The sequence below is a fragment of the Mesoplodon mirus genome (assembly GCF_964341445.2).
Source record: "Mesoplodon mirus genome assembly, chromosome: 12".
NCBI classification, from domain to species: domain Eukaryota; kingdom Metazoa; phylum Chordata; class Mammalia; order Artiodactyla; family Ziphiidae; genus Mesoplodon; species Mesoplodon mirus.
In genome coordinates, this window is record NC_138988.1 from 83,742,736 (window position 1) to 83,763,837 (window position 21,102).

General features: G+C 50.1%; 2 protein-coding genes across 8 annotated transcripts; both read left to right on the forward strand.

Moving 5' to 3' along the window:
* Nucleotides 1-1,331: 1,331 nt before the first annotated feature.
* Nucleotides 1,332-15,255, forward strand: MDC1 (mediator of DNA damage checkpoint 1). Of its 6 annotated transcripts, none has more exons than XM_082637341.1 (15): nt 1,332-1,619; nt 4,266-4,407; nt 4,964-5,344; nt 5,430-5,499; nt 5,795-7,269; nt 7,782-7,847; nt 8,013-8,102; nt 8,493-9,290; nt 9,400-9,443; nt 9,954-12,017; nt 12,099-12,218; nt 12,351-12,533; nt 12,788-12,913; nt 13,012-13,122; nt 14,309-15,254. In XM_082637341.1, the coding sequence occupies exons 1-15, from the start codon at nt 1,599-1,601 to the stop codon at nt 14,474-14,476; spliced, it is 5,859 nt and encodes a 1,952-aa protein (XP_082493467.1). In that variant the 5' UTR covers nt 1,332-1,598; the 3' UTR covers nt 14,477-15,254. The 6 variants fall into 6 exon arrangements, with proteins under 6 accessions (XP_082493467.1, XP_082493472.1, XP_082493470.1 ...); XM_082637346.1 differs by having other exon boundaries at nt 8,493-8,714; XM_082637345.1 differs by lacking the exon at nt 1,332-1,619 and adding an exon at nt 1,866-2,013.
* Nucleotides 15,256-17,665: 2,410 nt separating this feature from the next.
* On the forward strand, nt 17,666-20,666 carry NRM (nurim). 2 transcript variants are annotated; one of them, XM_082639551.1, is made up of 4 exons: nt 17,667-17,852; nt 18,411-18,607; nt 19,234-19,410; nt 19,766-20,666. In XM_082639551.1, the coding sequence occupies exons 1-4, from the start codon at nt 17,720-17,722 to the stop codon at nt 20,045-20,047; spliced, it is 789 nt and encodes a 262-aa protein (XP_082495677.1). In that variant the 5' UTR covers nt 17,667-17,719; the 3' UTR covers nt 20,048-20,666. The 2 variants fall into 2 exon arrangements, with proteins under 2 accessions (XP_082495678.1, XP_082495677.1); XM_082639552.1 differs by lacking the exon at nt 19,234-19,410 and having other exon boundaries at nt 17,666-17,852.
* The last annotated feature ends 436 nt before the right edge of the window (nt 20,667-21,102 follow it).

Genomic DNA, 21,102 nt, shown 5'->3' on the forward strand with positions numbered 1-21,102 from the left:
TCCTTCCTCTATGCCTGACTTTTCTGGTATAAAAAGAGAGTAGTTTACGGATACAGAAATTGGGAACCCGGGGGTGCCAGGCGTTGGAAGGTGGAGTGGGGGCACGCCCTGAAAGCTCCCCGCTGCGGCAGCTCTTGGGAAGACAGGACTGCTTAGCTCAGCGAAAACTGGGGAGAAATGCGGCATCCTGATCTGCTATCTAACAGCTGGTCCTTTGGTGACCCAAGGCATGAGCTTCAGTAAGCTGCTGCTCCCCCAGATACCTCAGGAAGAAGGAGGGGATTGCCCTCCTGCTATTTCCTTGGGAGTTTTCTAATGATAACGTTTAGAAACAAAACTGCAGCAAGGGCTTTTCAAGATAGAGAAGTAATTGTGTGAAGGGTATGTTCAAGAATAAGTTGAATGGTTTAGAGAAGTTGATATGCCAGAAGTGTCTGTCCATGTGGAGGGTCTGGGCCTTAGAGCAGCGTTTAACACACGATTGTCCAGCGGAGAACTATGGGGTGAGATACCTGATAGAATTTCAGTGTCTTCCAGCCTGCCTCTCTAGACACTGATGAAGTCAGTGTTTTTTCAGTTCACTGATTTCACTGACTAGGTGGCTGACCATTGCAACCTTCCAGGAGCCTCAGGATTGAAATAAAAGGCGTAGGGAGGTGATGGGGAAAAAACTGGATGAGCTGAAGTCTGAGTGGCATGTTTCATCTCGGGGATTAATTCAACTTGAGAGATACTAAGTGTCCACCAAACCAGGAGCTAGGGATACAAAAATGATTAAGAAGTAGCTCACTGTTCTTCAGGATCTTGCAATTTCGTGAGAAGTGTATAAACAATAATTGAGTGTGGTAAGCACTGTGATAAAGGACATGTTATATCAAGGTCATCATTGTTAATTCACATTGGATTCAACACACACTTCTCAGTCGTTTTATAAATAAAAGAACATCAAGTTGTGTAAGACCCGTCTACCCACTTAAAATAGAATGTTCATGTTTTAGGGCATGATCACAATGAAAGTAATTACATATTTTGTGGTAGTGAAGAGAGTTCAGGATTTACAATTAGGGAACTGGTTTCAATTTGTCTCCACCTTACATTAGTTGTAGGCAAGTTATCGGCAGAGCTTCGATTCTTTCTATAAAACCTATTTCTGCCTATTGTAGACAGAATGAAGTGAGATAAGAATGCAAAAGTTCTTCCTAAATTGTTCATGTCAAATTATTATTCTTGTCTTAGTATGACATTTAATGAAATAAATGATATTTATCATCCTTGAACCCTTCAAAGACCTCGGTCAGCCTTCAAGATGGTTAACGAAACAGTTCTGTTTGCCTAGGAATCTTTCTTTACTCTTGGAGAATGACCTCAAAATGTCCATCAGGAATGTATTCTGAGAGGAAATGACATGACTTCAAGACGAGCTAACTCATAAGAAAATGAACTTCCATTGCAATGAGCCCTCAAGCGCCACGCCTACGGGATATTTTCCAAACTGCAGCCTTCAGCCACGACTGCAACCCGCAACCCATTTTCATTTCTCATGAGTCAGCGGACACCATGTCTGGGAGGACCGGGGAAGGACGCTCTGGCCGCACTAGATGCTTGGGGCGACGACTATGGTAAGCCCCTCTATCCGTCGCTGGCGGCCAGACTCTGTGGTCGCGATTTGGAAATCTGCGCGGGAAGTGGGCGGTGCGGTGAAGCGGCAGTGGGTTGTCCTTTGGAGCTGCCCAATCGAGGTGCGCTATTCTGTGCGCCTTCGGCGGCCTCTGATTACAGCCTCAGCCAACTGATCTCAGCCTCCCTGGAGAAGCCGCCCCTTTGAGGGGTAAGAGGGCGGGGACGGGGCGGGGCTCTGGCTGTGCCTCCGAGTTGGCGGCTTGCTCTGTCGGCGGGCAGCCGGGCTGTGAAAGACAGCGGCAGGAGCCAATCAGCGAATCGCCCCCCGCCCCGCTCAGGCACTCGCGCCACCCCGGTCGCGGCCGTTACTGGTGGCGCGCGCGGGGACTCAAAGTAGGTGAGTTCTGGGGGGCCTCGCCCACGGCTCCCCGGGTGCCATCTTGGTTTTCCCCGGTGGGCGGGAGGGGCGTGCCTTGGGTACGACTGGGCGGAGGATACTTGGAAATTTGCTTCTTGGATTATAATACTCATCCTTACCTGACGCCCCTCCCTGACCTTAGGTATGAAGACACAGGGAGACGTTGGGCTAGGAGGGAACCCATGGGATGGAGGGGGATCAAAGGTGGTGGCCCATGGATTGGAGACGAGGGTCATGGGCACCAGCTGAGTTCGCCAGTCATAAGAGCGGAGTTAACACTATCTCCATGGAGGTGTCCTACTTTCCCAACCTGTCAACAGTTTCCGTTTAGAGTAGCGTCTTTCATACTGTTTTGAGTTTTCATCTTATTTGTTCTTTAATCAGGAGGGCAGAGTTAATTTTACTTTTGGTTCAGGAATGTATCCCGAATACTTACAGCGGTACCAGGTGCGCAATAACTGTTGAATGAATACGATGGACCCTTGGGGAGAAGACACAGTTCTTCTGCCTGGTCCAGTTCTCGGGGGGTGTGAGGCAGAAATGGAATGTAATAGTTACACTATGGTGAGAACTCTCAGGATAAGTACAAGTCCACCAACCACCGTGAAACACTTAGGAACATGGGGAACACCGGAAAGCAGAGAAGACTCCAGGCAAGGCTTTGCTGAGGAAGTAACATTTGAACTGAATTATAAAGGATGGGTAGGATTTGGACCAGAAAACTATGAGCAAAGGGCTAAGGAGCTGGCTAAGGCCTGCAGATGAGAGGGAGCAATGTGTTCAGAGACTGGGGAGAAGGTCCATGTGGCTGAATCATAGGCTTGGGTGAGGTGCGGGTGGGACATACATTTGAGGATATGAGGTTCTGATTGTGGAGGGTCTTGCTAAGGAGTTTAGATTTTATTTTATCCTATGGGCATGGAAATCCATCAAAGAATGTTAAGCAGAGGAGAGGCAAATTCCTTAATCCATCTGTATTGCAGTTTCTTTATCTGAGAAATAGAAAGTAATAATAAGGAGTTCCCTGGCGGTCCAGTGGTTAGGACTCCGTGCTTCCACTGCAGGGGCCAGGGGTTCGATCCCTGGTCGGGGAACTAAGATCCCACATGCCATGCTGTGTGTCCAAAAGGAAAACAACCAAAAAAAAAAGTAATAATAGTTTACAGGGTTCTTGTGATAATTAAATAAGTCAGTGAATATAAAGCAATTAGAGCAGTGCTTGACACCTACCAAGCCTCTCTTTTGGCTGTTATGATTTTTTGCAGTTTAGTCTGATCACACTGAGATGATCTGATAAAGTGTAAAAAGCATGGGCTTTGCAGCCAGAAGCACATTTATTCCTACCCTTTTCACTTACCTGCTATGTTATCCTGATTGAATATTTTTAGCCTTAGTGTCCTAAATGCCTGCCTCATGGCTAGTATGCCTGATACATAGTTGATGTTTGGCAAAAGTTATCCCAATAGTGGATAGTGAAATCAATTTAATGGATTGCAAATTGGCGTTTAAAGAATTGAGAAGAGAAAAAGACAGAATGACAACTATTAGTGTGTTGTATAAAGGCTTAACATTGTTTCTCAAAATATTTGTCTGTAAATAAGCATGTGGGGTTTTTTTGCTTTTTGGTTTTTTTAAGATTTATTTATTTATTAGTTATTTATTTATTTTTGGCTGTGCCGAGTCTTAGTTGCAGCACGCGGGATCTTCGTTGAGGCATGCGGGATCTTTCATTGCGGTGTGGGGGCTTCTCTCTAGTTGTAGTGTGCGGGTTTTCTCTTCTCTAGTTGTGGCACGCAGGCTCCAGGGCACGTGGGCTCTGTAGTTTGTGGCACGCAGTCTCTCTAGTTGAGGCGTCCGAGCTTAGTAGTTGTGGCACACGGGTGTAGTTACCCCGCGACGTGTGGGATCTTAGTTCCCCGATCAGGGATCGAACCTGAGTCCCCTGCATTGGGAGGCAGATTCTTTAACACTGGACCACCAGGGAAGTTCCAAGCATGTGTTTTTATATATATTTCTGTACTGGGGACTCTATAATATTTATTTCTTATTCTGTATCATGGTCAAAGATATTTCTTAAATGCTTCAGAAGAATAACAACAGAATGATTGGCAGAAAGGGAAGCATCAGCCTCCATAGCTATCCAGGTTTACAGCAGTTAGCAGTCTCCTCTCTGAGGCTGTGTGTGTGACCCACTGAAAGAGGTGATAATAATGTGTTTTTTTCTCAGATCATGGAAGACACCCAGGTTATTAACTGGGAAGTTGAAGAAGAGGAGGAGGTTGAAGAGAGACCCAGTGAATCTTTGGGGTGTAGCTTGGAGCCCCTTGGGCGACTGCGTATCTTCAGTAGTTCCTATGGACCAGAAAAAGGTCAGGGGTTATTGGGTGCTGCAGTACTGGTATAGGCCTCTTGTTTCTGTGGGGAGGTAATTGGAGGGTTGCAAGCTTAGATATGCATCTAGGAGATCTGAAAAAAGGTTTTACTGGGAATGGAGAAGAGGGGGCTGATTGATCTGATTGCTCCAGGCAAGTGCCCTTTACTCACTGGGGGTGATTTTACTTTGATAGGAGAAGATGAAGGGATTCAGATAAAAATCCAGTGAGGTCTGGAAATGGGTGGTGGTGATGTTTTGCACAACAATGTGAATGTACTTAACGTCACTGAACTGTATACTGAAAAGTTGGCTGAATGGTAAATTTTATGTATATTTTACCACAATAGAAATTAATCCAGTGTGGATGGATGGGATATTGATTATGAATAATGCATTGCATATATTCTTTATTAGCTAGTTATCCTGGGGCCTTTTATTTTTCTAATGCATGGAGGGACCTTGAGTGAGTAGTGAGGTACTTAACAGGAACATTCTCCTAATAGCAGGTCAGGACTCTGGCCTTGGAACCCATCTGCCTCTCTAATTCTTAGATTTCCCACTATACCTCGGGAAGAATGTGGTAGGCCGAATGCCTGATTGCTCTGTGGCCCTGCCCTATTCATCTATCTCCAAACAACATGCGGTGATTGAAATCTTGGCCTGGGACAAGGCGCCTGTCCTCCGGGATTGTGGGAGCCTCAATGGTACTCAAATCCTGAGGCCTCCTAAGGTCCTGGGCCCTGGGGTGAGTCATCGTTTGAGGGACCGGGAGTTGATTCTCTTTGCTGACTTGCCCTGCCAGTACCATCGCTTGGATGTCCCCCTGCCCTTTGTCTTCTGGGGCCCTCTAACTGTAGAGGAGACACCCAGGGTACAGGGAGGAACTCAACCCCACAGGCTTCTGTTGGCTGAGGACTCAGAGGAAGAAGTAGGTAAGTTTGTGTATTGGGAGGGCAGGTGAGGAGATGGGGATTGTGAGTGTAAAACTGTCAACTTACTCCTTTCTACAACTGACAGATGCTCTTTCTGAAAAGTGTGTGGTGAAAGGACCGAGGACCTCCTTTTTGGCAACAGTAGTTCCAGAGAGGTGAGTGCCAAAGGACCAGACACCTGAGTCTTCAAAAGGAGGAGGAATCAGGGGCTGGAGGATCCATCTCTACGAGAACTTACTACCATGAAAGTCTGGGCTGGGGAACTACACATACTCGTTCAATTAACTGAATTTTTATTGAGCACCTCTGATGTGCCAAGTAGAAAACTAACTGCTGGAGATAGAAAAGAAAACACTACCTCATGTCTGCCCTCAAGGAGCTCCTAGTTGAGTGGGGTATCCCTTCTGGGGAAATAGATTCTATAGACTTTTTCTTCTCTTCCCTTCACAGCGATGAAGAGGGACCTTCCTCTGCCCTGGATGGTCCTGGGCCACCTTTTGCCTTCAACTTGAACAGTGACACAGATGAGGAAGAAAGTCAGCAACCAGGAGCAGGGGAGGGCTCCTCAGCTGCCAGAAGAGTCACCACTGCAGAGACAGAACAGCCTAAACCTGTCACAACTGAAATCCAGCTTGAAAAGGATCAGTGTTCAGTGAAGGAGAAGAACAATGACACGAAAGTTGAGAGGAAGGCGAGGAGTGGGGTGGTTCCAGTTGGAGTGATTCTTGAGAGGAGCCAGCCTGCTGGGGAAGACAGTGACACAGATGTGGATGATGAGAGCGGGCCTCTGAGAAGGCTCACTTGGGTCCATCTGGAAAGGGCCCAGCCTTGTGGCTTCATAGACAGTGATACTGATATGGAAGAAGAGGGGATCCCTGCGACCCCAGCTGTAGTTCCTGTGAGGAAGAGGCACATCTTCCATGAAGTTGGTACAGAGAGTCCTCGGGTACCTGTCATGGCACATCGGCAGGAGAGCCCGGCTGGTAGTGATACAGATATAGAGGAGGGAGAGGCCCCCCTGACCGTCCCTCTGGACAGAAGCCGAGCCTCCGTCGTGATCCATAGCAATACAGATGACAAGGAAAAAGTCTCAGCAGCGCTCACGCTGGCACATCTAAGAGAGAGCCGGGCCGTTGCGTGGAACAGAGATCCAGATGCAGAAGACGATAGGGCCCAACCAGTGGCCCTTCTGGAGCGAAGCCAAGCCTCTGCTGGGAGAGACAGTGACACAGACATGAAGAAAAAGGGGCTCCCAGTGGAGAAGACAGGAACTGTTCCCAGGGGTCACACGGGCAAGGCATATTCAGAAAAGAGTCAACCTCCTCTCAGGGACAGTGATACAGAGGTGACGGAAGAGAAGAGCTCACCGGGGTTCCACCTGGAGAGAAGCCAAGCCTCTGCCACAGTGCATGTCAACACACAAGTGGTGGAGGAAGTCCCACCAGGGCCAGCTGTTATACTTCTGGAGAAGCATCAAGTACCTGTAGCATGGACACATCAGACAGATGTGAAAGCTGAAGGAGGCCCAGCAAAGCTGCCTGTGGTGTATCTAGAAGAAGCCCGGCCTCCTCTAGCTGGGGACTGTGACCCAAATGCGGAGGAGAACACATCCTTAGCAGCTTCAGCAGTGGCAGATGTAAGAAAGAGCCAGCTTCAGGCAGAAGAAGATACTGGGACAGAGTGCGCTGTAGCCGTTCTTGAACAGGGCAGAGCTTTTATGGCTGGGGCCCAGGGTGGGTCACCCACAGCCCAAGTGGAGCAGGACCTTCTCCCTGTCTCAAGGAATAACATAGCAGATCTGGTGGCGGACATAGGCACTCCAGGGGAACCCACCCAGCCACAGAGTGGGGGGGCCCAGACGCCCACAGAAAGGGAGAGAGGACCACATGTGGATAGGACCATGGACTCTGGAGACAACCACGATGGTTAGTGCTGGCCTTTCTTCCTCCCTTAACCCCTGCAATAAAGAATGCTTCTAGGGTATCTTAGTTCATTTGAGCTGCTATAACAAAATACCATAGACTGGGTAGCTTATAAACAACAGAAGTTTATTTTTCACAGTTCTAAAGCCTGGGAAGTCCAAGATACCAGCAGATTCAGTGTCTGGTGAGGCCCCGCTTCCTTCTTCATAGGCAGCCATCTTCTCACTATATCCTCACATGGCAGAAGGGCCCAAGGAAGCTCTCTGGAGTCTCTTTTCTGAGGGCACTGATCCCATTCACACGGGCTCCACCCTCATGACCTAATCACCTCCAAGAAGCCCCACCTCCCAATACCCTCACATTGGAAATTAGGTTTCAATGTAAGAATTTTGGGGGAGACACAGAGATTCAGTCTATTGCATGGGGTTGGGGCTGAGGAGAGAATAGTAGAGAAAAAGGAAGGAGTTAAGGGTCAGCTGTGATTTTTTAATTATCCTATATTCCTCCCCCACCAGATTCTGAAGATCTGGACCTACAAGCTACCCAGTGCTTTGTGGAGAGAGAGAATCAGAGCCTGGAAGGTGAGGACATCTGTGTCATGTGGATACTGGTACAAACAGGAGCTTGGAGATCAGACTGGTAGTCCTTGAAGTGTGTGAAAGCTGGGACGGTCAGGGTGGGAAACTAAGAATGGGACCCTGGAGTCCTGTGGAGCAGTGCTCAGGCCATGCTTTCTTGTGCAACAGTCCCCAGCATGGAGGATGAACCCACCCAGGCCTTCCTGTTTACTCTGCCCCAAGAGCCTGGCCCTTCCCGTTGCAGCTTCCAGGCCACAGGTATAAGAAACTCCCCTCCTCTGTGTCCCTAACTTGGCATCCTTATTTTCCCCCCTACATGTTTCTTTTATATTCCTTGACATTTTGCTGATGTTCCTCCATCTCATCAGAAAAAAAATGCCATGTTAAGTCAGACCCATAGAGCAACTAGTCTAGCATAAGTTTTTAAGAGGCTACTGGGGGAGCTTTTATATGAAGGTTTGGGCTTACGTTTTGAGACAAACGTTAAATGTTATGACTATCTTCCTTACTCCCAGCTTTCCTTTAATAACCCATTTAAATTTATTATGCGTGAATTTGTCTTCATCTTTTCTCAAGCTATTACCTTTTCAACCTACATTCCTCTCTCTCTCTCTCTCTCTCTCTCTCTCTCGCTCACCCTGCTTTCAGGTTCCCTGGATGAGCCATGGGAGGTCTTGGCTACACAGCCATTCTGTCCGAGAGAGTCTGAAGCTCCTGAGACCCAGCCCATTGCCACCCACATTGAAGCCCATGCATCTTGCCCCTCTCCACCTATGGCAGCACCGCAAGAGCAACATCCAGAGCGTCCAGTTCATGCAGAGCCACTGGGGGTTCAAGGCAGAGGGATACAGACTGTGGAGGAAGACATGGGTACAGCAAGAGAAACAGCAGAGAGGGTGACCCCTGAGAGAGGGCCATTGGAGAAGGAAACTGAGAAACTGCCCTTGGAAGGAGAGAGGGAAGATGTGATGGGAGAGGAAGAATCAACCAGGGGGATACAGGACAGAGAACAAAAACAGGTGTTAGCTAGAGATACTCAGAAACAAGAGTCTGACAAAAAATTAAAAAGTGCAAGTACTGAAAGGGATATGGAGAGTTTGAAGGTAGAAATTGAGACGGCCAAGGAAATACAAGAGAAAGAGAGAGAAAAGCAGACTCTTACAAGAGAAGTATTTGACAGAGAAGCAGAGAAACCAGTAGCAGAGAGGGAGTATGAGGCAGGTGGGTTACAAGGGAAGGTACCCAAAGTGATGCTGGACAGAGGCCCACAGACAGGGGAGACAGAGGCGGGGGGCCAGGACCAGAAAGGCCAGGCCTCAGGTTCGACACCAGAGCCTGGAGCGTGGGCGGGAGACCTTCAGGGACTTGCTTCAGACCCCATAGCTTCTGGGAGCCAGTCAGGTGGAGGAAGGGGCGCCCCAGTGAGCCCCGGGAGGCAGCAGAGAGGTAAGTGAAGGTAGAGGGGAACCTAAGGTGGTACACAGACCTCATGATAATCAACCCCTAAGTGACTGACTGCTTAGACCTCAGCTACTTGTCTTTCCCTTCTGTCTAGGCTACTTGAATTGCAAGATGCCACCTGCTGAGAAGGCTTCCAGGGTGAGAGCTGCTTTCTGTACCCACCTCCCCACTCCACAGGTCATCTCTGCATCTCCTCCACTGCCCCTTCCCCTGACCTTGCTTTCATCTACTCCTTTCCCCATATGTTCAACTTTTCTTCCATTTTCACTGCTCCTTAGTTGGCTTCTTAGTTGGCTCCTTAGTTGGCTCCTTAGTTGGCTTCTATCCGTTTACCTTGACACCTGTTGTTTTCCACACCTGTTCCCCAAGTTCTGTCTCCCCCTCCCTGACTCAGAAAGCTCCTTTTTTCAAGTCCCTTCCCTCTTTCTCCTACCTGTCCTCTTTATTAGCATCATCCATATATGGAGAATACTATACTGGCATTTTGGGGAGAGGTCTTTGGGAAAGAGGAAATTCCCAGTCTAATGGAACAGACAGAAAGAGAAATGCCACGAGTACACTCTATAAACAAGGGTCAAGAACAGTATCCAAGTCCTGTCTCTCCTCTCTCTGTCTCTTCCTCCCTCACTGGCTTCCATTTCTCCCCAGGGTGATCAGGAATCCCCAGATGCTTGTCGGCCTCCTGCACTGCAGGAGGCTTCAGCGCCTCTCCAAAACCCCCTCACCTCTCAGAGCCAAAAACATCCTGCCCCTCAGTCCCTCCTTTCGCCCTCTCCACCTCCTTTAGAACCGCCCATTCCCAGGACCAGACAAAATGAGAGTCAGGAAGCTCTGGAGACTCCCTTTTCCTCAGAGCTGGATTCTCTCCACCCAAAACCCAAAGTCAAGCCCCAAGGGTCCTCTCCAGTTTCTTCTGTACCCCTTGAGCCCCACCCTACCACCTCCACAGACCAGCTTGTCACCCCCAAGCCCACATCTCGGGCCACTCGGGGCAGGACACTTAGGTCCTCTGTCAAAACTCCTGAACAAAATGTCTCCACAGCCCCTGAGCTCCAGCCTTCTGCCCACACAGACCAGCCTGTCACCCCCAAACCCACATCTCGGGCCACTCGGGGCAGGACACAGAGGGCTTCTGTCAAGACTCCCGAACCAGTTATCTCCACAGCCCCTGCGCCCCAGCCTTCCACTTCCACAGACCAGCCTGTCACCCCCAAACCCACATCTCTGGCCACTCGGGGCAGGACACTTAAGTCCTCTGTCAAAACCCCTGAACAAAATGTCTCCACAGCCCCTGAGCTCCAGGCTTCTACTTCCACAGACCAGCCTGTCACCCCCAAACCCACATCTCTGGCCACTCGGGGCAGGACACTTAAGTCCTCTGTCAAAACCCCTGAACAAAATGTCTCCACAGCCCCTGAGCTCCAGGCTTCTGCCCACACAGACCAGCCTGTCACCCCCAAACCCACATCTCGGGCCACTCGGGGCAGGACACTTAAGTCCTCTGTCAAAACCCCTGAACAAAATGTCTCCACAGTCCCTGAGCTCCAGGCTTCTGCCCACACAGACCAGCCTGTCACCCCCAAACCCACATCTCGGGCCACTCGGGGCAGGACACTTAAGTCCTCTGTCAAAACCCCTGAACAAAATGTCTCCACAGCCCCTGAGCTCCAGGCTTCTGCCCACACAGACCAGCCTGTCACCCCCAAACCCACATCTCGGGCCACTCGGGGCAGGACACAGAGGGCTTCTGTCAAGACTCCCGAACCAGTTATCTCCACAGCCCCTGCGCCCCAGGCTTCCACAGACCAGCTTGTCACCCCCAAACCCACATCTCGGGCCCCTCGGGGCAGGACACTTAGGTCCTCTGTCAAAACCCCTGAACGAAATGTCCCCACTGCCCACACAGACCAGCCTGTCACCCCCAAACCCACATCTCGGGCCCCTCAGGGCAGGACACTTAGTTCTTCTGCTAAGACCCCTGAACCAGTTGTCCCCATAACTCCTGAGCCCCAGCCTTCCACCTCTAAAGACCAGTCTCTCACCCCTGAGCCCACATCTCAGGCCACTCGGGGCAGGACACGTAGATCCTCTGTCAAGACATCCCAGCCAACTGAACCCACAGCTCCTGACCTTGAACCTTCATCCCCCACAGAGCAGCCTGCCACCCCCAAAGTCATAGCTCAGGGTGGTCAGAGCAGGACACTAAGGTCTTCTACAGTAAGTGCTGGGCCAGTTCCTACCACCCCTGAATCCCACTCTCCAGTCCCCACAGGACAGCCTATTCCCCCTGAGCCCATCCCTGAAACCAATTGCAGCAGGAGGCCAAGGGCCACTAGGAAACATGGGTCTCTCACAGCTCACGTTCATGAACCCTACTCTGCACCCTCCGAACCTAACTCCTGGTCCTCAAGGAACCAGAGACGAGGGGCAGTGAGAGCAGCCCAGTCCCTTAGCACCATTCCTGAGCCTGCCTTTGCCCAGCTTCCCGAGGCACCCACTCATGCTACCCAGATCCCGAAGGGGGAGGCAGCAGATAGATCTGGCTTCACCCCAGAGCCCCAGCCTGAGGCCTCTCAAAATCGCAAGAGGCCTTTAGCTACCGCGGACTCACCTCCACTTCAAAAACGGCTCCGAAGAGGAGAAGTTCCCCAGAAGACAGCATTCCTTAAGGAAGAAGAAGAAAATCCTGCAGCAAAGCTGAGGAAGGAAGAGGTGAGGAGGGGGCTGGAGTCACCTAGTTTGGAAAGAGCTTGGGGGCTTGGAAACTCCCACCAAGTTCTCTCTCAATCCCAGGATGTAGTGATTCCAGGACCAGGCAAGAGAAAGAGAACGCAGACAGAGGAGGAGCCCCAGGAAATACCGAGCCGCAGCCTGCGACGGACCAAACCTATCCAAGAGTCCACGGCCCCCAAAGTAGGAGAGAAGGGCCCTGGGGCTTTGTGGGAGATGGAGATGTGGTAGGACGGGAGGAGACCTAGGGGATTTGGGAGACGGGTGCCGATGGCGCTGGTTGCCGTAACCAGCTCAGGCTAACCCCCTTCACAGGTGCTCTTCACAGGCGTAGTGGATGCTTATGGAGAGCGGGCAGTGCTGGCCCTGGGGGGCAGTCTGGCCAGCTCAGTGGCTGAGGCTTCCCACCTGGTGACGGATCGGATCCGCCGGACGGTCAAGTTCCTGTGTGCCCTGGGGCGGGGCATCCCCATCATCTCCCTGGACTGGCTGCATCAGGTGAGAGGCCAGGAGATGATGACAGACCCGTAGAGATAGTGGCGGGAGAAGGTTGCTCACATGGGGCTCTAGAAAGCGGTGGGAGGAACGTGGGTACAGGAAGACGAGGTTAGTGAAGCAGAGGCTTAATTCTGAAAACATTTCGTGAGCTCCCTGTAAACACTAGACAGAAGAGCTGGGTGAAGGGCTGGGCTGAGCTTTTTTTTTTTTTTTTTGGGGGGCTGAGCTTTGATACTGACTGTTACCCTCCTTAGTCCCGCAAGGCAGGTTGCTTCTTGCCCCCGGCTGAATATGTGGTGACTGATCCTGAGCAGGAGAAGAACTTTGGCTTCAGCCTTCGGGAGGCCCTGAGCCGGGCTCGGGAGCGAAGGCTGCTGGAGGTGAGAGGCCATCTTCTGCCCCACACTTCAGCTGTTGCCCAGCGGTCCACGGCCTCTCAGTGCATCACCTACTGTCTCCACCATTCTCTTCCTCCTAGGGCTATGAGATTCACGTGACCCCAGGAGTCCAGCCACCACCACCTCAGATGGGAGAGATCATCAGCTGCTGCGGAGGCACCGTCCTACCCAGCATGCCCCGGTCCTATAAGGTAGGGGTGGTGCGTTCAGGATCTGGTGAGGTGGCAGTTAGAGAGGTGGCTGGAATGGGAACAGGTTAGGGGGAAAATGGAGGTACAGATGGGAACACGGAGTAGTGAGAGGCTGGGGGAAGACCTCTGGTATAGAGAGGGATAGAGAAGGAAGAGGACTGCTGATACCAAATGGACTTATTTTTATTTTTGTATTTACAATTTTTTGAAATATACACAAAGGGAGAGGGAATAATGTAGCGAACCTCCATATACCAATCACTCAGATTCAACAGGTTAATTTAGATTTTGCTGCATTTGCTCTATCGCTTTTTTTTTTTCCTTTTCTTTCATTTTCTTTGCTGAAATTTTTAAGGGAAACTGCAAAGGTCATTATTTTTTCCTACGTACTTAAAATATACATCTCTAAGAAATATGTACATTTCTTACATAATCACATGCCGTTATTGGTCAATAACAAAATTAACAGTTGTGTCCTGGTCACTTTGTCTTACTCCATTAATCAAATTTCTCGAGTCATCTGAAAATGTCTTTTTACAGTTCAAATCAGGACTCAAACAAGGTCCATGTGTCCCCACAATTGCGCTGTATCTCTTAATTTTCTTTTACTTTAGAGCATACCCCCCAACCCACCTAGCCTTTTTCCTGCCATTGACTTCCTGCAGAAACTAGGTCACTTGTCCTTTAGAATGTTCCACAGTCTGGATTTTTCTGTTTGCTCCCTTGTTGTGTCATTTATCTTGTTTTTCTATCTTTTATATTTCCTATAAATCGTAGTTAACTTTAAAAGGTTGAACAGGGCTTCCCTGGTGGCGCAGTGGTTGAGAGTCCGCCTGCCGATGCAGGGGACACGGGTTCGTGCCCCGGTCTGGGAAGATCCCACATGCTGCGGAGCAGCTGGGCCCATGAGCCATGGCCACTGAGCCTGCGCGTCCGGAGCCTGTGCTCCGCAACGGGAGAGGCCACAACAGTGAGAGGCCCGCGTATAGCCAAAAAAAAATAAAAAAATAAAATAAAATTCAGGCTCAACTTTTGTGGCAAGAGTTCTTCATAGACAGTGTGTGTCATATGGCTTCCCATGAGGAGGTACTGTTTTTGTGCTGCTAAGACTGATTAGTGGGTCCCGAACCTATTTCTAGGATTCTTTTTCACCCCTGACTTTCTGTTTTCTCTGTCTTTCTTCCAGCCTCAGAGAGTTGTGATCACATGTTCCCAGGACTTCTCTCGATGTGCCATTCCATTTCGGGTTGGGCTGCCCATCCTCTCACCTGAGTTCCTGCTCACAGGAGTACTAAAGCAGGAAGCCAAGCCAGAGGCCTTTGTCCTCTCCACTTTGGAAATGTCATCCACCTGAAAACCCCACCCCAGTATGCTTTTCCTCCCAGGCCAATATATAAAGTGTTAGAAATATTTGGAAGAAAGAACTTAGGGCTTTAGAAAGGATTGGGGTGTACTGACCTGATTTGTCTTGGAACATGGGTGGGGCCGAAAAGCTTGTTGGTAAACAAAGACAGGGAGATTGGGAGCCACAGATTTTCTTAAATGGCCATTGAAAGTTGGCCAATCCCACGCTCAGATATCTTAAGTTGCTGCTCATATTTAGCTGGACTGACATGCTTATTGCTCTATGGCACGCACAGTGTCCTGCTTCCTGTTTGGAAACCATTTGTTTCTCCTTTTCTTATTGGGATTCTTACTCATCCTGCAAAAGATAGTGGAAACAATTTTAGTGTCCAGAACTTGAAAGAATGCTTGGAGTGAGTAAATTTGAGGGTGGAGTTACGGAATGCTACTAAAATATTTTCCCCTCTCCTTGCCCCATCTCATTAGAAGCATCCTTTAGCTTTGACGTTGAGCAAATCTCTGCCCCCCTTTTTTTTTTCTGGTCTGCTTTTCCAGTATTTATTAAGTTAGCTTAGGCTTAACCTCTGTGATAAATAAATATTCACTATGTACCTTATGGTGTAGTACAGTTTTATTTTGTAAATTTTAGAAGTTGGTTGATTACAAGGATGTAGAGAAATTGGAACCCATCTACATTGCTCCTGGGAATGTAAAATGATTCATCCACTGTGATAAGCAGTTTGACAGTTTCTCAAAAAGTTAATTATAGGATTACCATTATGAGGCAGCAATTCTACTCAGAGGTATATAGCCAAGAGAATTAAAACAGATGTTCAAACAAATACTTGTATACAAATGTTCATATCAACACTTTCACAAGAGCTGAAAGATGAAAACACCACAAATGTTCATCAGCAGATGAGTGGGTAAACAAGTTGTGGCATATCCGTACGATGGAAGATTATTCAGCCATAAAAGGGGATGAGGTACTCATTGTGCTACGGTGTTTGGAGGGTGAATCGCACAAGCATTTTGCTAAGTAAAAGAAGCCAGACACACAAGGTCACATCGTATGACTCCGCCTGTAGGAAATACGCAGAACGGGTAAATCCATAGAGACAGTAGATGGTGGTTGCCAGGGCCGGCAGGGAGAGAAAATGGGGAATGACCGCTTAGTGGGTACAGGGTTTTATTTTGGGGTGAAGAGAAAATGCTTTGGAACTAGACAGAGGTGGTGGTTGCACACATTATGAATGTACTAAGTGACACTGGACTGTTCTCTTTAAACTGGTTACTTTCATGTTATGTGAATTTCACTTCAATTTAAAAAAATACTGATTAGTTTTGGGCACTTTTCTGCAGGTAAGTTATACTTAAGTTTGGAAAACTTCGGTGTAGTAGAAACAGCATGAGCTTTGCCAAACACTGTGCTGGCTTTTAGACATATCTAATCTCACAATATATATTAAGCATAGCCATAGTGGGTGTGGCACACAGTAGGACCCAGATAAATATTAGTCCCCTTGCACTGCTCGAAGCCTTGTAGTGTGTGAAGCTGCCTGTGTCCTTGAGGTCCACTGGATTCCTTACAGCACCTGCTGTCTCTGTAGCCCCACTTAGCACTCATGTGCACACCCACTTCATGACTGGTACAATTTAAGTGCCCCAATTTAAATTTCTAGAGAAGAGAGGTCTTTTCTTACACTTCCAATGACTCCTACAGCTCAGAGCACATTGTGTAATAAATGTCAGTCAGGATCCTAAGAGGAAACTATGGCACAGTCAAATTAGGATAATTTGGAGAGAGTTTAATGAAGTGACAATTAGAAGTAGGCAGAGTGTAGAGAAATCACAAAGAATATTGCCAGTACCCACAGCTCTGTTGTGGCCACCTGTAAACCCAAAAGGTTGAGAGGAGGGAACAGTTACATAGAAAGGCTTCCCTCAAATGCTGTGATTTTCTTTGATGTAGTCCATTCAGGACAACTTCCTGAGGCAGAAAGCAGGATGGAGAGTGAATCAGGAGGGAAAACATAATGATGTCTGGTACAGTATAAAACAGCACTGATTCAGAGGAGAATGGGAATACTAAGCCTCCGGGACGGAGACGGAATGTAGAGCCTGTGGGATGCTGTTTGGCAATTTTGTCATCCCTGAGCCCACGGGACTAGCAGCTCCTTAATTCTTATCTTGGGAAATTTTCTTGATCTCTTTAGGCCTATGTTTCTTCTATCTATTAGCTGAGGGAATTAGCTTCACGATCTCTAAGTTCCTTACTATAGTCATAGCTACTGTGACCAGGTCCTTGGCTACATGATCTTTAACTCTAATGGAGAAAAACCTTACTTTACCTTGATTTTTAGATGTGAATGTTAGTCTGCAGGTATTACAAACAGGTCTGTAGGGAAAATTTCGGACAAAAGATCTTAGTGCTTTCTGACTAATAAGTGGAGGCAAACGAATGAGGTTGTATAGGTAGTTAATTATCACAGGCTTGGATACAAGTAACATACTACAAAGTTTACAACTGTAATAAAGTTTTCTATCACAAATATTTTAACATACTGTTACTCTCATGATTACAAAGTAACAGCCTTTGGCATTAATAGAACAAAATCTTTCAGTGTTACAGACAAGTTCTCTCCCCTTAGCAAGTGGAGAGGCAACAACTCAACTTTATAATAAATTACAGACTAAGCGTTAATTTGAGGTAAAATAGTCACTCTTTTTCATCTAACAAGCTGTAATGGGTGATTCAGAGCTTTGGGTTCTCAGCCTGGGTCAACAGTCTTCCGTCCTCTCACCGTTCATTATTAAAGTGTTCGCTGAGGCTTTGTAACCTCTGACTCTGGCTGTTTTCTAGTCAAAGCTGTCAAAGGAAAGTGGGATGATAATGCCGTTTCTGCAAGAACCCTGCAGGAGAGGAACTGTCTTCATTTTAGATGCGAAAACTAGCCCAGCTGCGATTCAAACCATGTGACTGACTGAACAGCCGCTGCCCTTCTCACCTCTCACTTGGGATTCTAACATTCCCTTCTGTGACGCGGAGATCGCAGACCGGGGAATGGCACTCAGGGATCGGCCCTGAAGCCCTGTGTGAGAGAGCCGCGCGCGCCGGCCGGAAGCCTGGGCGTCGGTGCGCGGGAGCCCTGCCCTCCTGGGCAGGGTCCCAGGCGGGAGGCGGGGTCGGGGCGGAGCCTGCGGCCGCGGGAATCCCAAACCCGCCCCTTTCCCCACCCCTCCATTTCTCGCCATGGCCCCTGCACTGCTCCTCGTCCCTGCTGCCCTCGCCTCTTTCATCCTGGCCTTTGGCACTGGAGTGGAGTTCGTGCGCTTTACCTCCCTTCGGCCACTTCTTGGAGGAATCTCGGAGTCTGGTGGTCCGGGTGAGCGGGAGGGACCGAGGATGAGCTCTGGGGTAGGGAGGTGGAGCCGGAGCAGAGGGAGCGGGGGCGGGGCTTGGAGACAAATGACAGGGGAAGTCCAGGAGAGGGAACTAGAACCGTGAAAGCCGCCGAGACGCTGCAGGGGAGACCAGAGGGCTAAATTAGGAACCCAGGGATTAGCGGTTTGGAGAGGCGGGAGAGTGAGGACTGAGGGGGAGAGAGGGCGATGAGCAGAGTATTCCAAGGAAAGGCTTCGTAAAGAGGACTATGGAGAGTGTTATAAAGAGGGAGCATTTGGAGAACCGAAACAAGAAGGGCACTCCAGCCATGCCTTTCCTGACTGACCAGCATGAATCCTCTTCCCCAGCTCTGAAGGAGGCCTGGGGAAGAGGGAAGAAACAGGGAATAGAAAAGTGAGGTGGGCAAAGCCTAGAGAGGAAGCATTAAGGCTCTTGAAAGCATTAAGGGACATGGCCTGGGGTCCCAAGAGGAGATAAGGGTAGGGAGTTTTTCCCACAGTCTTCTTGATCTTTTGTCCCTTTCTCCAACTCCCGCTAGATGCCCGCCAGGGATGGCTGGCTGCCCTGCAGGACCAAAGCATTCTTGTCTCCCTGGCTTGGGATCTGGGGCTCCTGCTACTATTTGTGGGGCAGCACAGCCTCATGGCAACTGAGACAGTGAAGTCATGGATGTCCCGGTACTTTGGGGTCCTTCAGAGGTCACTGTACGTGGCATGCACTGCCCTGGCCTTGCAGGTATGAAGCCCTGGCAGCTGAGTCCTCAAGGGAAACAGTCTGTGGGAAGGATTCCGTCGACTGGAGAGGCAAGGACCTTAGGCTTCTGATAAAACATGGGTTTAGGAGGAGAACTAAGGGTGTTCAGGACCGTAATCTCAGCTCCCATTCCTCCACAGTACATATCCTACTTCTTCTCAAGAATGCTGTACTGCTTGTCATTCCCCGAGCATGATATGTGCATTCTCACCGTTGCAACTTTGTTCACGCTGTCCTGCTTGAGATTCCCTTGTTAACTCCTCTTCAGTCCTATCCTTTCTTCAAATCACTTCCTTAGGTCGCAAGAGAAAGCTTCCCAGTCAGTACTCATCTGTTTCTCAGTGGGTGCTTGGCCTAGGCTACTTTGTGTACCTAGCTGGTGACTCTCATCCATTCTTTAAGTCCTCAGAGACTTAAAGGACTTTAAGTCCTTGTAGAGACAAGTCATTCTTACATACTTGGGACCCCACCCAGCACCCTCCATATGTTGAACATGCTCATGGTAGAGGCGGGGAGAGCAGCAGGCCAGCCTGGGATGGGGGCAGCCTCTGGGTCTAGGTCTTTCAAGGGTGGGCTGCTGGGATACCCAGTCCCTCATCCTCCTTCAGCTGGTGATGCGGTACTGGGAGCCCGTGCCCAGGGGCCCCGTGTTGTGGGAGGCTCGGGCCGAGCCATGGGCCACTTGGGTGCCCCTCCTCTGCTTTGTGCTCCACGTCATTTCCTGGCTCCTCATCTTCAGCATCCTTCTCGTCTTTGACTACGCAGAGCTCATGGGCCTCAAACAGGTGAGGCTCCCAGATCCCTACCCAAGACCTCTGATCCTTTCTAGAATACCTCTTTCCCCTCCAAGGATGTCCCTCCTCCTCCCCTACTCTTCCACCTGCCTCTTGCTTTTGACTCCCTCACCTCCCTTTCTTGTAAGATAGTCTCCCCTCAGTCCTCCCTCAAAGGCTGGAAACCATGGGCTTCCTGGGCCTGGGGAAGTTTCATGGACCAGAGATGAGGGTCAGGGACCCCCGTCTCAGAAGGGTGGTTCCTGGGCCTGCGTTATAGAAGGAGCATGCCTGGAAGGGGGGGAAAGAGGCAGCTAAGTTGCGACAAGGGCTTGACTCCATTTCTAAGCCATTCTCCCTCTCTTAGGTGTACTACCATGTGCTGGGGCTGGGTGAGCCTCTGGCCCTGAAGTCTCCCCGGGCTCTGAGACTCTTCTCCCACCTGCGCCACCCAGTGTGCGTGGAGCTGCTGACTGTGCTATGGGTGGTGCCCACCCTGGGCACTGACCGCCTCCTCTTTGCTCTCCTCCTTACCCTCTACCTGGGCCTGGCTCACGGACTTGACCAGCAAGATCTCCGCTACCTCCGGGCCCAGCTGCAAAGAAAACTCCACCTGCTCTCCCGGCCCCAGGACGGGGAGGCCGAGTGAGGGGCTAACCCTGGTTCCAAGCCCTGTACTTCCTTTTCCCCTCCCATTCCAAATCCCCTTAACATCCAGGCCTTGGCTGCTTCAGACCAGAGGCCCAAATCCATGGACTGAAGGAGCTGTCCCTTCCCTTGCTTGAGCCTCCACTCCTTGGGTCCAGCTCCATATCTTAAATTCTGAGTTTCAGCCATTGGACTCCAAGGGCTGCTTCTCACCAGCCAGGAAGAGGGAGTGGGGAACTTATCTGTCTCCTCAGAGTTTAGGGCTTGACCCTCCATTAACAACCTCCTCACAAGAAGGGTCTGGCCTGACCACTCCCCTGGTTCTATTTCTGGCCTCTGCGCCTCAAGGATCCTCTTCTCCATGTCTAGCTCCCCTCCTAGGAGCTAGACCAAGGTCTGCAAGTTTGACGATAGTGGCTGCCCCATCAGGCTCCACACCTTGCAGCTGCAGCCCAGCCCCACTGTCTGGCCTTTCCAGCTCCCTAGGCCCTGCCCCTGGGCTCCAGACTCATGAACCTAGTTGAGCGGATTCTCCTGCTCTTAATTCAGGTGACTAAGGGCTCCCTGCTCTCCCGAGTAACTCGCGCTACAGGAAAATAAAATTCAGCCTGGTTTTTCTACGTGTGGCATGCAGTCTGTCAGTGTCTCTCAAGCTGCAGGGCTGACTCTGGGAAGGACAGGCGAGCCAGACTCGAGTCTGGGCATCGGCCGCGCCCTCTGATGACCGCTGGGTGGCGGCCACTCCCCGCGGACCCCCCCCCCGCCCCGCACCTTCCCGGAGCACCCGGTCTCCCTTCCTCAAAATCCCCCAATTTCCTCGCTGCAGACCTGGGGACCCTCGGCAGACAGGTTGAAGCGGAAGAGTGGGGCAGCGGCTCGGGTAAGGGAGCTAGCTTCCAAATCCGTTGGCTTCCGAGCGCCGCTCCTGCTGTCGCCCCCTCCCTACGGGTCCCCCGCAGCCCGGCGGCCGCCCCGGCCCCCACGGTAACAAAGGCTGGCCCGGGAAGGCAAACGCGTGGGGAGGAGCGGCAGGAGATGGGAAGGGCGGGCCCGGCT